General features: G+C 51.3%; 3 protein-coding genes across 3 annotated transcripts; 1 reads left to right on the plus strand and 2 right to left on the minus strand.

Moving 5' to 3' along the window:
* Positions 1–2,498: 2,498 nt before the first annotated feature.
* Positions 2,499–3,727, plus strand: SAPIO_CDS8591 (Bnr asp-box repeat domain protein; the record flags this gene model as incomplete). The annotated part of the gene is made up of 2 exons (XM_016790197.1): positions 2,499–3,061; positions 3,121–3,727. The coding sequence occupies 2 exons, from the start codon at positions 2,499–2,501 to the stop codon at positions 3,725–3,727; spliced, it is 1,170 nt and encodes a 389-aa protein (XP_016640460.1).
* Positions 3,728–4,361: 634 nt separating this feature from the next.
* Positions 4,362–9,821, minus strand: SAPIO_CDS8592 (Kinesin heavy chain; the record flags this gene model as incomplete). The annotated part of the gene is made up of 2 exons (XM_016790198.1): positions 4,362–9,613; positions 9,746–9,821. The coding sequence occupies 2 exons, from the start codon at positions 9,819–9,821 to the stop codon at positions 4,362–4,364; spliced, it is 5,328 nt and encodes a 1,775-aa protein (XP_016640461.1).
* Positions 9,822–11,159: 1,338 nt separating this feature from the next.
* SAPIO_CDS8593 (Leukotriene A-4 hydrolase-like protein) lies at positions 11,160–13,228 on the minus strand (the record flags this gene model as incomplete). Its single annotated transcript, XM_016790199.1, has 5 exons — positions 11,160–11,543; positions 11,610–12,004; positions 12,062–12,168; positions 12,235–12,370; positions 12,430–13,228. 5 exons carry the CDS (start codon positions 13,226–13,228, stop codon positions 11,160–11,162), a joined length of 1,821 nt encoding a protein of 606 aa, XP_016640462.1.
* Between the last annotated feature and the right edge of the window lie 5,032 nt (positions 13,229–18,260).

Consider the following 18,260-nt stretch of genomic DNA (forward strand, 5'->3'; position numbering starts at 1 on the left):
ACCGGCCCAGTCCTTGTGCAGACTTGACAATGCTGGATTTACATAGGAGCTGGGAGGAGAGTCCTCCGCGATCGACACACTTTTTTTGCTGGACTCCAATTGATCCTGCTTCCTACGGAAAATCGCGGGATCACATGATCGACACTTCTATCAGCTGGCATCCACTGGCAACCACTGGCAACCACTGGGAGGTCCCAACTTCACTTGATCCCCAAAACTAATGAATCCAACAGCCATGCTTCAAGAGCGTTCTCTTTTGTGAAGAGTAGGCCATGTCAATCACAGATCTGTGATCTTGCGGCCGTTGGGGGTGAGGGGTGAGGGTTGGTCTACCGTAGACCTGTTATGGGCCTGACATGGATCTGTGATACATGTAATCCGAATCTGTGATGTCTGTGAGGGACTGCTCTATCACAGATCTGTGATGCTTGTCCACAGCAATGGTGGTCTATCACAGATCCGTGATCCCTGTCGGCCGCTGTCCAGTTCCCGGGCGGAGGGTACAATTGTAAGATTATCATCATCCAACGGCAATGAGGAGACTTGACCGCCCAGTGGCGGGGAAACCTGAATTATTCAATGACTCTTCCGTTATTTTATTCCCTGTACCGTCTCCTGCTCTCGTGAGGGGGTAAAACTTCATGGCTCGACGAGGGGTATCGCGAAAATAAGAGCCCCAGTCTTGCGCAATCAACAATACTCTTCGATACAGCCGACCTCATGGAACCAGACACGTTTTCGCTGGGTGAAGCGAAGCGATCCCTCCTTGAACAGGGTTTCGCAGATATGTGCGAGCCGGATGTGGGAGAGCATGTGTGGGCGTTTGAGCAGAGAGAGTTCCCCTTCTGCACGGAGGTCGGCATGGACTTTTTAATGCAACACATACTCTGTAATCCGGTAAGGAGGGATGAAACGAATTACTCTAAAGTGTTTTTTTCTAACTTATTTTTAGGCCGTACAATCCGTCGTAGAATGGTTCTTCGGTGATAAGGGATGTGTTCTGATACATTGTCTGAGATACGAACCATTTCCAGGCCATATCGAAACGTTTCTAGGCGGTCGAGGCGCTTCTCGGAAGGCCATGGTAGTAGATCTACTCGCCAAAGGATCTCGAGTTGACTACTTTACCAAGTCTCATCTCCATGTGTTTCCTGCTGAGAGAGGGGCCAGGTTAACCCGCGAGATTTCTCGATCAGCACTCCAAAAGGCAGGATGTGAAGTCTAGAGCAAAGCTCTTGATACTGGCGGCTCGTACGTTTCTCTTCCCCTTTCATGTTTACTTTTATATTATATTTAATCCTTCTAATATGTCCCAGAGTGATTCTCGACGCCCGAATTGGCCGCGAAATCCTCGAAGGGTACGCGATCACTGCTATATTTATGACGGAAGATCTTGTCTGTCGATTCAAGCTGCCACCAATGCCCCTTCCAAGCTGGCCCCTATTAAAAGACAAAGTCTCTGAGATGCAGGAGAAGTGTGGAGCGGTTAGATTGAATTTTGAATTTAAGGCTTCCACCGAGCGTACAGACGCACATCCGGTAAATACTGAGCCAGAAAACCACTTCATTTTGTGGAAGTACTGTAACTAATCATGACTTGGAAAGGTCGACAAATGATCATTCCGCATAGCTAGGCAACAGCATTGCAGGAAACACAATCAAACGTGTAGCTAGGATATACTACAAAAAGGACTACTTCGTAAATATATGCTCTCTCAAATGGCCCAGCTCCGCGAATCCCCCTTGGTGGAACTTCAGTCTTGTACTTTAATACACTCAAGTTACCATGCTTGGTCTTTCCGGGTTCTAATAAGGCCGGTTTCTTGAACCGCGCGAATGGCAATTCCTCATTAATGTTTGAGGATTCTGGTCTTCCGTGGCCTTATTATATATAGCCTGCGGGAACATGCACCTCACAACCGCCCAATCCCCACCCAAATCCTATGCAACTTGCTCCTTCCCTGCCTCGATCCCAAAAATTTCCCCGTGATAGTTATTTAAGATACAATAAGATAGCGAGATGTCACCGAAGCCAGCTGACGCAGTCAGTTGGTGACAGTAACCAGTGGTCCCGAGAGGGCTTGGGTTCGATCCTGGTCGTGTCCCAAGTTCTTTTCAGGGCAGCGGCTGCTCGGTCACCAGGGATCTGGTAAAGAAATATCCCGGCTAATGGAGATCCCCATCTGGGCTTGTCCCAGTGGTCCAGACGGGAGGCGCCACTGTAATGGTAGGGCCTTTTATTTTTTGATTAATTTAACAATATGTTTTTTCTTCTCATTTCCGGAAAATAAGTATTCGGTTCATACTAAACACTTCGATGAGGATGTAACATGCGCTGAATATATTAACAGCCAGATCTCCTCCCTCTTTTCTTTTTGTAAAACTCTCTAGGATCAATTGATATCTTTCTGTCGCCCTGCCACCGGAGCATATTCCGGAAGTCCCGCCGATCACTCGGCCTTGCGTCTCCACTAAAACTTCCCCGCATCCGGAGAACCATGCACGTCCTCCGCACTCTCCTCACCGGCCTCACCGCCGCGGCCTCCATCCCACCCGCAGCAGCGCAACCCGACAGCGGCAACAGCAACAACCAGGCGGACAACTACGTCACCTTCAACAACAAAATCATCTTCACCCCCTCGCGCAACTTCACCGACCCGCGAGTCCTCTACGCCCGCACTCTCGAGCTCTCCGACGGCACGCTCCTCGCCACCTGGGAGAACTACTCTCCCGAGCCCCCGACTGTCTACTTCCCCATCTACGAGAGCCTCGACCATGGCCAGACCTGGACCGAAATCTCGCGGGTCCACGATGCTGTCAACGGTTGGGGTCTGAGGTACCAACCTGACCTGTTCGAGCTGTCGAGGCCGGTCGGCGAGTTCCCTGCTGGAACTATCATCTGCTCGGGGAATAGTATCCCGACGGATCTAAGCCGGACACAGATCGATGTTTATGCTAGTCTGGATAAGGGGAGGACTTGGGAGTTTGTGAGCCACGTTGCTGCTGGGGGCGTCGCTCGGCCTGTTAACGAGGAGGATCCCGTTTGGGAACCCCATATGATGTAAAAGCCCACCTACCCTTTTGCTTTGGGTCAATAGTAATCTCTAACGCGGTGGGTAGCATGCACGAAGACACCATCATCCTCTACTACGCCGACCAACGGCCCCAAAACCACGGCCAAGTCACCTCCCACCAAACCACAACAGACCTCCGCACCTGGACCCCAGTAACCTACGACGCCATCTACGACAACCCGGCCTCCCGCCCAGGCATGCCGTCCGTCGCCCGCCTCCCCGACGGCCGCTACTTCTACGCCTACGAATACGGCGGCGACCCCTCCTTCTCCAATTACCAGTTCCCCATCCACTACCGCATCGCCGAGGATCCCACCCAATTTCGTGACGCGCCCGATTTCCTCGTCTCTGGGAACGGTCGCCGATCACCCACTACGGGGCCTTACGTGGTTTGGACACCCTGGGGAGGCGGCGACAACGGGACCATCATCCTTAGTGCGTATCAGGGCGAGATCTGGGCAAACCAGGCCTTGGGCGATCCTAGAGCTTGGAGGTATTACAGTGTTGGCCAGCCGAGTGCGTATACTCGCTCGCTGAGAATCTTCAGGGATAGACCCGAGCTTATGATCATTATTGGGGCGGGTTACTTGCCGCCTAGTGATAGTAATAGGGTTAGTCTTAGCGTTGTCGATTTGAATCAGGTCATTCGATAGAAATAGAACGGGAGATCGTGGTCCTGCTGGCTAGAGTCCGCCCGAATATATGGGAAAGGTCGGACCAGAAAGGAAGAGAAAGGATACACATCTTCTAGTCTATTGATGCCGGTCTGCGTGCTTGAGGCACTCTGCTTCGTAGTAGCCCAAACGGTTATCGTACAAATTCCGACCTGGCATAGAAATGTAGAGTGTGTAACTAGGGGAACAACATTTCGATTTCTTGAGATCCTCCGCTATCTAACCCAAGGTATCATTGAGCCAACTGGAATTGGAGCTGCGCCGCCAAACAAAGGAAAATGGGGGGAAAGAGTGAGCAGTAATGGGATGTAATAGGTCTGGATTTTATAATAGGAGATGTGAGATGGAAAGTATCCTCTTCCCTCTCTGGTATAAGTGCATGACCATGACAAAGGAAAAAGAAGGAGAAAAAAGGTGAGAAAAATAAAGATCGGTAGTGTGCCATTCTGAGGTCGTCGAATTCTTCATCACTCCAGAACTCCGCCCTCATCTTTTGGAAATAGAAAAGAAGATATTCGTCCAGCTCTCGAGTTCCACTTCCTCCTTCTCTCAAGGCTCTCGTACATATTCCGGACCAAAAAGAAAAAAAAAATCATCAACCTTTCTTTACACTTTACATATTGCTTCCCGCATCACTGCCGGGATAACCGCTCACCTGCCCCGGCATCGGACTTACGCTTCGGCTATTCTCGCCATTCGACAAAAAGCTCTGGTCGATGCGGAATATCCAATCCATCTTGTCCCTCTCGCTCCTAGCCGCAAAGAGCCACGTGTTGTCCGTACCATATATGGCAAACACGGCCGACTGCAGCCGTTCGCTCAGCCTATGCAGACCCTGTCCCTTAGACGGACTGCCCCCGCCGGTCCCTGTCCAGATAGTCGAGATGACCCGTCCGGAGGCCGTCCGCCGGTGCCCGGGAACAAAGTCTGTTGTGCTGCTCTGGCTCCTCTCCATGTCGCCGTCGTGAATTGTGCCGCCTTGCAGGAGCGCGAGGATACCCGGCTGGCTGTCAACCCGCGAATTGCGGAGGCTAACAATGGCGACTTCCTCGCCGTCTGTCGCCGAGTGAATGTGCAAATACGGCCGCCTGAGCTCCACGAAGCGCTTGACCCAGCGCGTAGAGTCGCTGTTGGGCACGAGTAAATAGCCACTCTTGAGCATCTTGGGATTCCTTGGCACGCCAATGACCGTCGTGATTAGGCTGGGCGGCGGGGCGGGCTGCGCGGTGAGGCCGTCGGCCGGTGGCGCGGTGTTTTCGGGACTGAGGATTCGTCGTAAGGGGTCGGGATACTTCTGCCACAACTTGACACATTTGGCCAGCAGAAGCTTTTCTGTATCCGAGTAGAGAGATTCCTCGGGGTTTCGTTGTTCCGATTCCGTGCTCTCTTCCGGCCTTTCCACTTCCTTCTCTCCATTAGCATTCTTCCCATTCACACCGTTGGGTTGAGGCTTATCGCCATTAATTTCGGCTTCTTCCGTTGCGCACGTTGCCAGCGTTTGTGATGCCTCCGGGGTGTCGATGAGTAAGTCGTCGTCGCAGTACTTCGTCGGCGGAGGTTCTAAAGGCTCATCATCCTCCTCCTCAGCCGCCGGTTCCTCCTCCTTCTTCGGTAGTTGGATCTTCCTCAGGAAACTTTGAACGGACGCAATCTCGGCTGCCCTCTTCTTCTTCTTACCGGCGGCAACGTGGTCGAGCACGAGGGAAACACTTCTTGGCGTCCATGATGTCAGGTGTTCTTCGCCCTTGATATAGTCGTGCTGGCTGTCCATCCTCCACAGATCACCGACACGCTTGATGGGGGCGGGACGCATCGTTAGCGTGAAGATGCTGGGCGACGAGTGCACAACCTTGGTGGTCTGCCATAACGCCGAAAGCATCGAAGTTTGGCGCACGTGTGACCTCGAAAGGATCCGGCAGAACACAGTAGATGAAAACTTCATTGGTTCAGCCAACTTGCCGGAGCTAATCTCCCATGAGATTGTCATCTGCACTTGGCTCTTCTCGGCCGTTACTCGATCTAGGAATGGCGTATCGTGCAGACTGGAATCCCATTGGCCAAAAAGAGTGATGCTCCTCGTGCCATTCGCGTTCTCGCGGAAGATTGGCTTAGTCGACAATCGTAAGGAAATGTCGAGCGGTGTAGAGCTTCCTTCTGACACCTTGTCGGTCGCCTTGCCGGTTCGGTCGACCAGCTGTATCTTACCCACTCGCAAAGAGACGACGTCGTCCCAGGACAGGGTATCACCAGAGCTGTGAGTGACATTGATCGCAATGCGCCGCTGGAGACCCTGGTGCAGCTGAAAGGTACCAACGTCCATATCTCCGACCTGCGTGACGTCGACAGGGACATAGTCTCCATTCTCGCTCATCTCGAGGATTTGAATGCGCGCTAGAAGATCATGCTTCTCCTGCGTGTAGAATTGTGATTCGGCGATCCTGGCTGCCTTCGACTGTCCTTGGACCATTGGGACGGCGTCTCTCATATCATCCCAACTTAGAAGCTTGTCGAGATGCATAGCAGATACCCGTGCATAGACGGCAACCCGCAACATGGCAGACTCCGAACTAAATAGGGAAATACTCATGCTGTGCATACTTTCGAACCGGATGGGACCCTCATCGAAATCCTTGATCATTTGCGTCGTCGTAATCCCATCCTCTTCTGAGAAGCCGGGGATAAAGAGTTGTGCGTGGACATCGGTACCTTCCCGCTCCGCAAAACCAATCAGCTCTTGCATAACAACGTTGAACTTGATGGTATTAGTGGGGGCGCGAGCATGCGAAGGTTCGAGCGCGAGCTTCATGATGCCGATAGCGTGAGAGGTATGAGGCGAGAGTACATCTAACGCGAAATCTTGGACCCGGCTTTCGAACACTGCCTTCAGAGGCACGTCGACCTCGCCGACTAGAGTAAACTGCGGCATGCAGGACTCCACGAATGGGTTCTCAGCTGGGAGATCCTTGGCGTATTCCGGTTGATCGAGGTACTGGTGCATCTGCCTCATCTGCCGCACCCTGTCATGCAGCTTCTCCAAGCTCCAGAGGTGGACGACGCTGTGCTTGTAATCAACCACACGCACGCCGATACAGGGCTTCGGTGCCTCCGTTAGGGCTACATCATCAGAGTCGCCCGTGAGCCCGTTGAGTACCATGTCATATGAAGAGCATAAAGTATGGCCAACATCTACAATGGTAAACTGGAAAACGACATGTTCCTCAAGCTCGTTGCTCATTATTTGAGCCTCTTTGAGGATCGAAGCATGCTGAAGAACCGCTTCTGCCATATGCACGTACCGCCGACTCCTCCACTGCGCAACGACCTTCTTCGCGAGCTCGATTTCCTCCTCCGACAGTTTCGGGTTGGCTCTTGGTCGTTTCAGCGGATCCATCTTCTCTAGTTTCTCCTCGAACTGCTTGCGTTGGACTTCGAGCTGCCGTTGCATGTCCTCTTTTATCGTCTGAAGTGCTTCTTCCATCCTAACCTTCTCCTTCTTGATCTCTTCGACTTCTACGTTGGCAGCTTCGGCGGATTTGAGCTGTTCTTGGAATTCCTCTCTCTGCTTGTCGAGTTGTGATTGCATCTCTTCACGTACGTCTCTGAGCTTATCTTCAACCTCCCCCTGCTTCGGCGTCGAGGGCATTGTCAACGCGGTGTCGAGCGAGAAGTTATCAATGGTCCCCGTGGAAAGGTACTTTTCACGGAAGGCGTACGAAGTGCCCGACTCCGAATCCTCTTCATTTTCCCGGCCATTGACACGCTCAGCTCTCGCTCGCTGCACATCTTCAAATAGTGCGTTGAGCTCCTCGTCCGTCAAGCTCGCGAAATTCTGGTCCGTGCCCAAGATGGCACCGGCAGCTTCCCGTCTCGCCATTGACCAGTCCGAGTCCCTACCACTTCGGAGGAAGGGCGAAGGCGAGGCGGGTCGACTGTCTCCAAAATCCGATATAGCCTTACTATAACTTCGCTCGTGTCCGTGTCGGGGGCTGGGTATGGGAGAGGAGAGGTCCAGGTTTTGCAATTGGTTCGCCGTAAGGGATTGTCGTAAAAGGCTCTGGCCAAGTTCGGCTCGCTCGGCGCGTTCTGCCTTTGCTTCCATGGGATGGTTGAATCGGAAGATATGGAAATCACCGAGAATAACTCTATAACCCGAATGCAGTTGCTTCGGCTCAGTAATTCGACGACCGTTAACCATGACCGAGGCTTCCGGCTTGGGTATCACTGTCACAGTTCCGTCCGGCCCATTCTCGAAAGCGCAGTGGTCCGGTAATATGCGGCTCCCATTCAGACGTATATTGACTTGGTGTTCGCTGTTGGCTTCCACGTTTCCGACTGTCGTTAGACCGGGCTTCAGGTTGTACACCAAACATTCGGCCAGCAAAGGATCGTCCGACAGGTTGACAAGATGGGGCATCTTCTTTGGCGTGCTAAGGCCGACGAAGCCTTTCTCGATGCTGATTCCGAGTTCCTCGAGAGCGGCTTCTCGTTCTTTGTGAATAGCCTCCGTTTTCGCCAGCTTCTGCTCCCAGGTCTGATTTAGGTCGGTAAGCAGCTTCTCACTCTGAGTCAACTGTTCCGCAATTTCCGCCTTGGACACCTTCTTCGATGCGCCATCAGGCGTCGTGATGGTAACGAACTGCTTATCTAGGGGCGTTCCCGGCGCGTATACTTCTTCTGGCGGTACTACAGCACCGGCGGCACCACCGACGCCTGCACCTGCACCTGCACCACCACTGCCAGCACCGACGCTGCCGCCGCCGAGTTTGCTGCGCAAAAGCGCAAGTTCTTCCTTTAGTTCTCGAATCATTCGGGCATTGGCATCCTCGTTGATCACGGCGTGGTTCTTGATCCTCTTGGCAGAGTCGGCGTATCGAAGGGTACTGAGGGTTTCGTCGTAATTGATATCAGCCGGGCTGATTGCGGCAATCATGGCCGTCATACTGTTTCCTCCCAACGAGTCTTTTAACAGCCAAGTTAGGACACTGTCTCGATATGGCACTTGCCCATGCCCACCCCCCTTCCTCTTCTTGCCTGTCGATAAGTCGGCGAGCGCGGCAATCACACGACCAAGGGTGGAAAGCGATCGGTTGATCTCGGCACCTTCCTTGAGTCGCGCACCCGTGGCACCTGTGGATGTTGCTCTTTCAGAACCAGCAAGATCGACCAGACTAATCTTGGCCACCTTCTCCATCTCCATCTTTGTATCGGGATCGTATCTCTTCTGGGTGAGCATGAGCGTAAAAACGGCGTGGCTTCGACTCGATGTTTCGTTCATATTCGTGGCAGCGACAGTCCTAGCCTTGTTTCCCTCGTCCATCAGATTCTCGATTTCCTGGAAGCTACTGACCGCGAGCTTGGCCAAATCTTCGACGTAAGGACCGGTCGAAGGGTGCTCTCGAACTTTCAGGTTGCCTTTCGTCGAGGGGTTGAGCAAATCGCGCACTCGTTCGTTGTAGATTTCGAGATATGACACTTCGACCGTACAGCGTAACGACTTGTCTGATTGCATCTCCCCTATCCTTCGGAACATGTCTTGGCAAATCATGGGGATGATACCAATTTCCTTGCCGTAACCCATCATAGAATAAGACTTCCCAGAACCAGTCTGGCCGTAAGCAAAGATACAGTTGTTATAGCCCTGGAAGGCATTGTCGAGCAGAGGTTTACCGAGATCTTCGAAGAGGTTGGATTGTCCGGCATAGTTCGGAGCGTCGCGACTAAAGGACCAATACGACTTATCGAATGCGAAGACTTTGGAACCGGTATCCTTGGCGCCTTTCCCCGTTCTCTCGTAATCTGGCGGCGGAGTCAAGACCGTCTGGTTGTCCTTCATTTCAACGATGCATTTTGCGTTTCGGTCCATTTCTATTTCATAGTCAGCCGTTTTTATTTTCCCGCGGGTATCAGCAAGTTGAAAGGGGGCCTCAGCCTGCACGACTTTTGCGCTTCACGCGATAGCATGCCAAACCAAGCCTCCTTCGGATAGTTCCTCCTCACCTCTGCCGTTGAAAGGTCGGACACGCACGACGACCTTGATATTTCCCCCGCCGCCGGGGGCACCGCCGGGAGCCATCTTGGTTAGATTCTTCTTCCAGGACCAAGGCGGTCCTGGAAACGACTATGGGAGTGCTCGACCAAGGCTAGTTCCTTTCACTTGACTGTACTTTCGTCGACAGGGCGCAGCTGATATCGTGGAGGCGAGAAATTCCGGTGTTGTTTAACAAGTTCGACAACAGGGTTTTTGTAAATGCGGTGTCGTCTGCCTCCTATTTGTTCATGACACGACGCCCAACGCAGACTCTACCATACATCCTCCCGTTCCGTTCGCCGAAGCACCGGCTAAGCATATAAGACGGAGCTCGGATCTGCTCTGCTTCCGCCTGCGGAGTGACGAAAAGAAAAAAAAGGTTGTCGCGAGTCGAGGACTCTGCTCAAGATTCACTCGTGGCAGACAGGAGAAGCGTTGGGGAGGACCCAGAACAGACGAAGGAAAATGACACCGCAAAATGACCAGGGTCCGACTTAATGATACAACGATTCGATGATTTGGCGGCGGGGCGGTCGGGGCGGGCCAAGTCCTCGGCAGGATCGGCCGTGGATAGGGACAACGGGTTTGGAAAATCGTATGCTTCGTTTTTATGGAATTTTTCTTTTTCGATATCGGAGCAGCACGAAATAATCGGACTAGGGATTCTAGGGATCTCGTGGGGATTTTGCCACGGGGTTCGTCGCAAAATCCCATGTGTCAACAAATTTCTTTTTGGCTCATCTGGGAAAGTGGGACGGACGAGGAACGTGAACGCGTCCGCGCTATTGCTCATGCGTTTAATGCGTTGTACGGAGCAGAGGCAGATGCTACTTTGGGTTTGATTGGGTCGGAAATTGCGCCCGTTGGAATGAGCAGGGGTACGTACCTTCGAAGCAGACGAAGCAGGCATCCGCATTAATGGAGCGTCATTCTTGGCACGTGACTGTCGCCCAGCGAAGGGCCGTTGCCAGCTGCGAAGAAACTGGGATTGTCAAAGGATGGGTCAGAAATTCATCTGGAACTCAAACTCATCTCATGACGACCTCATCCAGAATTTATACATATGACACCTCTCCCCCGCCTTTGAGAATATGCATGAGCTATTTCTGACATCGGAGGACGACTCTAATTGTGGAATATTCTCCATCACCCCGGAGAACTCCACTGATTTTCCGTCGCCGTTTAAACATGCAGCTTTACGAAGTAGAATCTGAAAAGATGACCTGCAACCAAACCTACTCAAATGAGACAGCCCATTTGTACCAGCACAAAAAGTGACACGGAATTGAGAAATGTTCGTTCTTCCGGATACGAAGCGGCCATCTTCTGGACAGAGCATGACTATATCATGACTGGAAGAGGTGTAAATCATACATGTCTACTTTACTCAAGTCCAAGATCCTTCTCGACCATTCCTCTGCAAATAGGATGGTAAAAGTCCTTGTTCTTCTCAAAAGTCTTCAGCGCCAACTCTCTATCCACCTTATTCAGCCCCCTAAAAAGAGGCCTTACGAACTTCATCCGACCGACACGGCCGAGGAGGTCCGAAACGCCTTCATAGGACGAAGTGTCCTTGGCGCCCATCGCGATGTGGTAATAGGCGGCCTTGAGCTCAACGTTCTGCGACGAGAGAAGGTCGTAGGCATCACCGAGGAGCTTGGCACGCTCGGAGCTGATGGGAGGATCGAATTTTTGGATAGATTCGAGGAAGACGAGTTTCTGATTGGCAGAGAACGACTCGACGTCGCTCTTTGAAGGGCTGTAGGACTGCCTTGGGTTAGCATACGGAGTGAAGAGAAAAGAACTTCTAGGTGCCCGGCGACTGCGACTTACAGAATCCTTCCACTTCTCTGCGAGGGAGTAGCACTGATCGACGTAAGACGTGTCAAAGTCCGGCTTAGGCGGCAACCCAGGGTTGTAGAAGCGCCCCTCCCAGTCAATCTCGGCGACCTTCTTCTTGATTTCTTCGTCTCCCAGGCTGTCAAAGAAGGAGATAAAGGTCTCCTTGAATTCAAAGGAGTCCAGAGACTTGCCCGAGAACTTTGTGAAGTAGTGGGGGATGAACTTGTCAAAGTTGTCCCGACCGACGAGCTTCTCGAGGTAGTACAGGAAGTGGAATCCCTTCTCATATGGCACAGTGCTGAAGGCATCATCCGGATCCACACCCTTAAGCGTGGGAATGAGCTTGGTGTATTCGTGATCGGCACCGAAATGTGTAATTGAATCCTCTATCGTCACTGTTAGAATGATGCTACCAGGCATGGGAGGTCAAGGTCAGGACATACCAAGAGCTTTCCATCCGATAATCGCAGAGAAGTCGCGCTCCGGCTCGCCATGAATAGCGGCGCCGATCCTACGCTCAAGATACACGGTCCATCCTTCATTCAGCCAGCTTTGATATCAATGAGATTAGCTGTTTGCCTAATCGCGTGGGCGGTATCAGGAGAGTAAGCCTTACAAATGCTCCCAGCTGCAGCTGGTGACGAGGTTTCCACTCCAGCTATGGGCCAACTCATGGGCAATCACGTCGATGTTTTGCCTATCACCGCTGATGATGGTGGGTGTCGCAAATGTATAAACGGGGTTTTCCATGCCTAGTTCCGTCCTTTAGATCTCAAGTTCTATGATGAAGAGTTCATTTCAAAATACTCACCGCCGTAGGGGAAGCTAGGGGGAAGAACCAAGACGTTATACTCCCCCCACTTGTAGGGAAAGACGACCTTTTCGGCAACCTCCATAAATTTATCCATATCCTGCTCGAGCTCCCATTTCGCACCTTCGAGCTCCTCAGGACCCGTTGCAATCTTGCTTCGAGATCCAATCTTGGCCGTTGCAATATCTCCCGACGCGAGAGCAAAGAGATAGGAAGGGATAGGGACCTTTTGCTCAAAGACGTAAGTAGTACCATTCTCGCCGATGGTCTCGGACTCAAGCACACCACTTGCAACTACCGGCAATGGGGAGGTGATGTTGAAAGTGTAGGTAGACTTGACGTCAGGCGTATCCTGGCATGGGAAAAGAGAGCGGGCATGGATGGCTTGGCACTGAGAGAACATGTAAGGGTGCTTCTTGTTGGAAGTCTGCGCTGGGGTAAGCCACTGCAGCGCCGTGCACTCCTTAGTAGTCTGGAGCTCGATGCTCAGGTCAAGTTCGTCTCCCTCAGCAGCTCCCTCGGGAACCGAGATGTGCAAAGGCGAACCAAAGGCCTTGTGGCGCTCCTTGAGCTCCCATTGTGCAGGGGAACCGCCAACGGAGACAGACTTGACAGAGACGAAGCTCGAGTCAAGAATGATCTCATTGCTCTCCTTCTGGGTCCGAGACAGAATACGGTAGTCAACCCGTCCCTTCAGAGCATGCTCATCAAAGTCAATCGTCAGATTGGCAGTCGTGTGCTTGGTCAGCCAAGCGGCATAGTTGGAGAGGGTGTTTGGATCCCGAACTGAAACTCCCATGATGGCGGTAGCTGTGTATGTCCGGTAAGAGTACACAGAGGGGGCGCGATTCTGTATCCCAGATGGAACTCTAGCAAATAGTCTGCTGCTGAATGAACGCAGCGAGGTAAACATTTACAAAGTAGCTGGCGGACAATCCAATTGCCGCCCGATGACTGCTGATGTGCTCATATGCGTGAGATCGTGTGTTTGTCAACTGTCTTTGCAGCCACCTGCCTCATTGGTCAAGCAACACGGGTGGGTTTCCATAGCAGCTGGAAACACCTGTTGACGCCTCTAAACAGACCACTGACATCACCAAGAATGAGGCGGTTAAGGCGAACTTTTGGGGCGAACTTTTGTTTAGCAGAATCTTTTAGCTTCCTCGTTTCTTCGTTTTGTTACTCTTGGCTTCCAGGCACGGGTAGTCGCGGGACAGATTTCTACTTCGTACGATAAAAACCCGAGCTTCCATCGAGGATCACGAAGTAGAGGACATGGAGAAAATTGACCCCGCTCACCAACTGTCGTACCTTCGCATATTTGCACCTAGAAGGAGCTAACCCAAGATCATGACAGGACGCCTATCCAGATCCAGTTTAGGGGCACGGAGCTCTTCCGCTCCCCTTAACTTATATACGAAGTACGAAGTAGATGTGTGTGGATCCTGAAACAAAGAGGAAGAAACACAAGAGCTTTGAGCAACCAAACAGGTCTGGCCGGGCCAGGCACTTGGACTTGGGACGAAACAACTTAGCCCTCCTGCCCCTGTGAGATGCCTTTCAGGCACCGAGTCTAGATTCCGGGATGCATTGCTGCTTTAAATTGCCAATTAGCGTCAGGGTTGTGGTAGGCTCAGGGAGATGGACGTTCGTGAAGCATTTTCCGAGATTCAAAGGGTTACTTTATAAAGCCGAATGCTTTCGAGAAATCCCCAAATGGGGAAAAATAGAATTCTGTTTCAAACCCTGCATGAGACAAAAGTATGTGGAGCGGAGTGCCTGTATCAATCTGAAAGAGCTTGGGATGTCGGTGAAAGCGGTTCGCCAACATAGCTTCGGAAACAAGGACATCCCCGCCACCAACCGTCTGCCAGAGAAGTACTCATCCCCTCCTCGAACGGACTCCGTCTCGAAATAGCATGGCGTTTTGCGTTCAACTTCGTGCTGTGGTGTCCCTTCTCTCTGGCACTTCACCACAGCGTCGCATCGAAAGGATCAAATCATGGTGAGCTTCTAAGTCAAATGCCGAAACCACGTCGAAGAACTAGCAGATCCCCTTGAAACGGTTCCAACAGAATGTTCCAAATGTTCCATGTCAAGACATCCGAAGCAGTCTAACCCACCGGCCTCAATGTCTAGAACAACGAGAGCACCCTCTTCTCTATCTGGTGGGTATGACAACCACTTCAGCCTTTTTTCTTTTTTTTTCTTTTTCCTCAAGGAGGGTCAATCCCGCAGAGCCCGAGCAGCAAGTACGATGTAAGTAGCCAATAATAGGGATTGGGGTCCTTGCGCCTCCGCCGAGAACATCGCGATGCATAACAGCCATCCTAAGACAAGACATGATGGGTGGCCAATTTCAGACCCTCCTTTAGTTATCATTAAGCTCTGGCATATCGATTAAAGTGGCCGGGACTAAAATGGAGGCCCCAATGCTGCGGCGTCTTACTATTTTGACCTTGAAACATCTCAAGTTGGATGTGGAAGCGGGGGAGAATCAGTGGGAGTTGAGATTTTGCAGACGCACCAGGGAGCCATCCACAAGATATTGCTTCGTCTACGCTCACCGCCAGTGCACTTTCAGGACTAACTGCAGCAGCCAGAAAGACGGAATATGTGTTAAGGTTGAACGTATGCCAATAGCTCTAACGAGTCCGTGATCTTTCAGGGAGGATCCCTCATCGCAGAACAGAAGCGGGATCGGCAGTAATGCGGGGTAGACATCTACAATCCTGCCGGATCGCCGGGCTCAGACCGTCGAACTTGACGGCAATTTTAAGGAACTTCTGACCTACGAAGTACACTCCGGCAGAAAGTGTTGGGAGGCCATTTGGAGATGGGATTGTAATCGTACTACTGTATCCCGCATCCTCGCATCACGCCCGTCACAGAGGATGTTCGGAGTAGTCACTGAAGAGGGTCACCATCAATCAGCAGGTCCTAGTAATATTTTACTCCGATTCTATGAGCAGCTGTGTGATGGATGTTCTCTCCGATGTACTTTGCCGTTGCACCGATGGTTTGCCCGATCGGGTCTCCGGGTCTCCAGGCCTCCAGGCCTCCAGTTGATCCAGCTTGTCTCTTATTCAACTCCACTATTTTGCTTCAAGATACTTTCCGTCCACTTTCCATTCCGTAATTTTCCTCGAGCTTTCACATTTCACGGTGTCCAATTGCTCTAGAAACCCTGCGCCCTTACTCTTTTGGCAAAATGAAACGTGTAAGTCGCCAAAGCAACATGTCAGGTCATCTTTTCAGCTAACAAGCACGGGCTAGGCTATACCAAATGGGACTACTGTTATCTAACTAGCATCCATCGCTTGCTCTCTTTGCTGGGGCTACTAGCGATACCCTCATCCATCGCTTCCGTTCCCGTTCTAATGACCTCAGCTCTGAGTTGGCGGCTAGGACAGTTTCCCCTCGAGTATCTTGAGCAGAAAGCGGGCTTGTTAGTGGCGGGATCCTAAAAATATTCCTACTTCGCCGGAAGGGATCATTGGGTTTTGAAGTCGAGCTTACGCCGTTGCGTAACTAGGAACGGGCCCGAACCGGCGATGCTCGGCCGTGTATAGTGAAGGACTGACAATCTTGGAAGTTTCCATGGAGCCTTGGTGAGTTTATATCCTTACTTAGGAACATAACAAGTGTGGTTATCTCCATTGTCTTTAATAAGGCCGTTTAACTTTCATCGGGATCCGCTGCAGTCTACTCTTCAGGGGGTGGCCCTATACAGACATAGTCAACAGGGTCCTTTCTCTGTGGTGGCGACTAATGGTATCTGTGAGATTCACCGCCAGCGAGTAACACTCTCAACCATACACACTATCGAAACCATTCCTGCACTTGCAAACTTCGGAGGCACGAATGTCCGACCATGTCTCGCCTTTGTCATAACTAACCACGGTGGTTTCTATCTTGTCAGTCATTCTCGTTGATACTGCAGCTACTTGGCGCCACAGATTTGGCGCTGGGAATGCTGGGCCGAGTTTGGCTATAACCATCAGTTATAGTGAGGTTCTAGCGATGCTTTGACAGAGCTGGATGAACTTGAATCCAACTTTAATGCTGTGTCATGAGGGAAGGAATTTGCAGTGGAGACCGGGGACGAAGGGACGATGGGACGATGGGAATCATGGCAGATATGTCCTTATGGGGTAGCTAGAAGTAGACATTATTGATTTTGCAAACACGGCTGCTTTAGATAAGTACATCTTCTCTTCTTCTCATAGGCGAAGGGAGCATCAGCGCTGACGTGTGGGTGCAGAGGTCCACACCGACCTCCACCGTAGATCAATGATGTTCACCAAGATATCCCTTGCTTCTTCCGGGAGTGTCACGCTTCAACACCAACCCTCTGGGTGGCGTTCCAGACGAGCAGATGCCTTGTGTGTCTCAGCGGTTAGGGCTGTAGGCTTACAAAATTTCCAGGGTTGTATAAGTTCTATGAGATTCAGTAAGGGGGTCTACTCTGTAGGCACCCTAAATGTATCTAGAAATGGGCAAGGAGCAATAAGATTCATCAACGGATATCATTAGCTGCTCTGAAAACAAGACGTCCAGATAAGCCAAAAATGGCAACGCTAGAATAGACATATTCAAAGTTGGGTGGAACTGGTGCTCGCCACGGCAGTTATTAGAAACTACAGCTACGAAGCTGGAAGCGGTCCACAACGAGACGCCTAGGTTGAGATTGTGGTCGAAGAGGAGGAGAAGCCAGCCTGGGAGGGAAGGCTTGGATGTCTTCCAATCGATGCCGTTAAGAAACTGCCACCCCGAGAGTCGAAGCAGAATTAACCTTACAATGTATGCAAGCACTTTTAAAAAAAAGAAAAAAAAACTCCCCAATTTTTTTTTTTCTTCTTCTTCACTAAATTGGTCCTGCTCGTTTCGCTAAACACCTAGCGCACGGCAGAGGAGGCAACGGAGATCTCCCGTTATTGTCTGAAAGGCACGGCATCGCCGAAGTGCTCAATCAAAGTGTTCAATGGTCAATTGAAGCAGGGAAAATGGGGTGTGTTGCTATCGAGACTGAAAACTCGAGAAGAAGTCAATCACAAATCTAAAGACAAGACGAGACGACACGAATTGATGGAATTGATGGGAATTGATACTATATCCAAGCGGCAGGAACACAATCGGTTACCCCACAGCAATAAATCTCGGACACTTTCCCTCTCGTCTATCCTTCTTTTAAGAAGACGCCCCCAATTAATTAATAGAAAAGAAGCCAGGGCCGCCGAATCGAGTCAAAGTGCTTGCAGGAGGGGGGACCAGGAAAAGAGAAAAAAGGGAAAAGAAATTAGATCGTTCCCGCCTTTTACTATAAACCATCCCGTCTCTCCCAAGCCGGTACGGAAGGGAAGGGAGGAGAAGGAAGGGAAGAGCACAAGTCATCACTTGATGCCTGTAACGTGATGGATAATGAAAGGAATGGGCTCTTCGGGAGAGGCGTCAAAGCTTCAATGCATCTCTTCTCAAGGAGGAGCGGGGAGAGGCGGAGATGCTTGTGAGGTGAAGGGAAGCCTTGGTCCAAGGAATAAACGGATGAGCCGCATTTCCCTTAAACCTCAGGATTCTGGGGTGCAGTTGATTATTGCATCCTGACAACCCAAAATTGAACGGCATTGACGTTCTGGTCATGGGAGGGCTGCCGTCTTGTGTGCATATTCTAGGGATCATGACGAGGAGGAGTGAGAGTAACATAGAGAGGCAAGAACATCAACTTACCCACGCACGCACACACTCTCTCCTCTCTCTATTACTTGCGGACAGAGAAATACACAAGACAAGACGGTCAGATTAACTACTGCAATGTAATGCGCAAGGCTCCG

Source organism: Scedosporium apiospermum, assembly GCF_000732125.1.
Source record: "Scedosporium apiospermum strain IHEM 14462 chromosome Unknown SEQ_SAPIO_0121, whole genome shotgun sequence".
NCBI lineage: Eukaryota > Fungi > Ascomycota > Sordariomycetes > Microascales > Microascaceae > Scedosporium > Scedosporium apiospermum.